The sequence below is a fragment of the Cystoisospora suis genome (assembly GCF_002600585.1).
Source record: "Cystoisospora suis strain Wien I chromosome Unknown contig_6266, whole genome shotgun sequence".
Taxonomy (NCBI): domain Eukaryota; phylum Apicomplexa; class Conoidasida; order Eucoccidiorida; family Sarcocystidae; genus Cystoisospora; species Cystoisospora suis.
This window is the reverse complement of record NW_027159055.1, coordinates 1-2096: the sequence shown is the minus strand read 5'-3', so window position 1 is coordinate 2096 and position 2096 is coordinate 1. Positions and strand designations below refer to the sequence as shown.

At 43.9% G+C, this 2096-nt stretch overlaps 1 protein-coding gene across 1 annotated transcript in view; it reads right to left on the bottom strand.

Moving 5' to 3' along the window:
• The window catches only part of CSUI_009888 (retrotransposon ty3-gypsy subclass), a gene marked incomplete at its 3' end in the record, with an annotated part of 2461 nt that extends 564 nt beyond the window's left edge, over nt 1–1897 (bottom strand). The window contains exon 1 of the mRNA XM_068069997.1: nt 8–1897. Within this exon, the coding sequence (XP_067918027.1) occupies nt 8–1817 (1810 nt within the window). The remainder of the gene's footprint in view (nt 1–7) is intronic.
• Between the last annotated feature and the right edge of the window lie 199 nt (nt 1898–2096).

Sequence of the window (2096 nt, the reverse complement as noted above, 5' to 3'; positions counted from 1 at the left end):
GACGCACTCTGCTTCGTTGGGACGAAATGACTCATTTTAGTAAGTCTACATACAATTGTCAATATGGCATCCCATCCTTCCTTTGTTCTTGGTAACCCCACGATAAGATCCATCGCAAATTCTTCCCACGGCATGTTTGGGATGGGTAACGATTGCATCAAACCACCAGGTCGTAAATGAAAAGACTTCCCCTTCGCACACTGTACACACAGTTTAACAAACAACTCAATTTCATGATCCATATTCGGCCACCAAAATATTTGACGTATTGCCGCACGTGTACGTTCAAATCCCGGATGCCGTGACAATATATAATCATGGAAATGACAGCACACCTCTTTCTTGAGCTCATTTCCCGTTACAAAGACTTTCCAGCCTCCCCTTGTTAATGCCCGTGGATACTTGTGTTCCCACATATACATTTTACCTTCACAGACTACTTCTTTTCCATCTTCCTTATCATTTGTGCCCGTCTTGCATAATTGTATTATCTTCTTAAATGTATCGCATTTGCCGTATTCTTCAGCCCATCTCGCTTCTTCCGTGGTCAGTTTGATTCCACGTCGAGTTCCCTTCGAGATTACCCCCACAAAGTCTGGTCTACGACTCAATGCATCCGCAACCACGTTTTGTTTCCCCGGCTTATAAACCACCTCCATATCGAAATCTGCTAGTTTATCTAACCAATAACCTAGTCGTGGCGTCACGTTCTTCTGTGTTAAGATTCGTCCTAAAGTTGCATGGTCTGTCTCGATTCGAACCTTTTTCGTTCCTATTGACTGTTTCCACTTCATGAGTGCATAAATTATCGCAAGTAATTCGGACTCATATGCAGGTATAAACTGTTCACGGGGTCCTAGCTTTTTTGACTCGAAAGCTATTGGGTGTCCCTCCTGTTCCAGCACCGCTCCAATAGCATATTTCGATGCATCAGTCTTAATCGTCAGCTCTTTATCTGGGTCATATATCTTGAGTAATGTCACGGCCGCTAGTGCGCCCTTCAAACGTTGCAAAGCTTTTGTATGTTTCGGCCACCACGTCATGTCACTCTCTTCCCGTAACAATTCATGTAACGGATGTGCCCACTTGTTGAAGTTAGGTATTAATCTGCGGTAATAGCCTACTAACCCAAGAAATCCTCGTAGCTGTTTTCTATCAAGTAGCTCTACTGGCCACCACTGCACTGCTTCGACCTTCTTCGGGTCGGGTCCTACAGCTCCTGATTCGATTACGAAGCCCAAGTACTGCACGTTCTGCGTCACTAACTTACACTTAGACAGTCCCACAAAGAGTCTGGAATCTCGCATTCGTTGCAACACACTTTTAAGATGATCATAATGCAACTCTTTAGTTCTGGAGTAAATCAGCACGTCATCCAAGTACACGACCACATATTCATCAAGCTCTTCCATAAACGTGTTCCGCATTAAACGTTGAAACGTCGAGGGCGCTCCTGCTAAACCAGAGGGCACCACCTTGAATTGAAATGTTCCATATCTTGTACTGAAGGTAGTCTTCCACTGGTCTGGCTCTGCTACTTGTACTTGATAATATCCCGAAGTTAAATCTAATTTCGAGAACCACTGGGCTTTACCTAATCTATCAATCAGGTCATGTATACGTGGTATTGGGCAATCATTCTTAATCGTGATCTTATTGAGTTCTCTATAATCTATGACTAATCGTAGATCCTCGGTGCCCTTCTTTTCTACAAAGAATACCGGAGCCGCAATCGGGTAACTGGATGGCACAATAAATCCTCTTTCAAGCAGGGTCTGTAAGAGCTCCTTTGATTTGAGTAATCTTTCTTCTGACATAGGGTACAATTGCCTCCTATAATTGGGGACTATCTCTGGAATGGTCCCAATATGGTGCTTCTGGGGTCTATCTGTGATACCTGCCGGTGGGATCTCACGGAACACATCGCTATACGGATCCAGGAGTATTTTAAACCTTTCTTCCAGCTGTATTCCCCTTTTATACAGTGTTTCGCTAGGCGTTTCTATCTCTGTTTTCTTATACGCATCTGGACACTGAGCGGTGATGAATGGCTCATCCATAGACACTTTCACAGCCATCACACAGTTGACTTCATC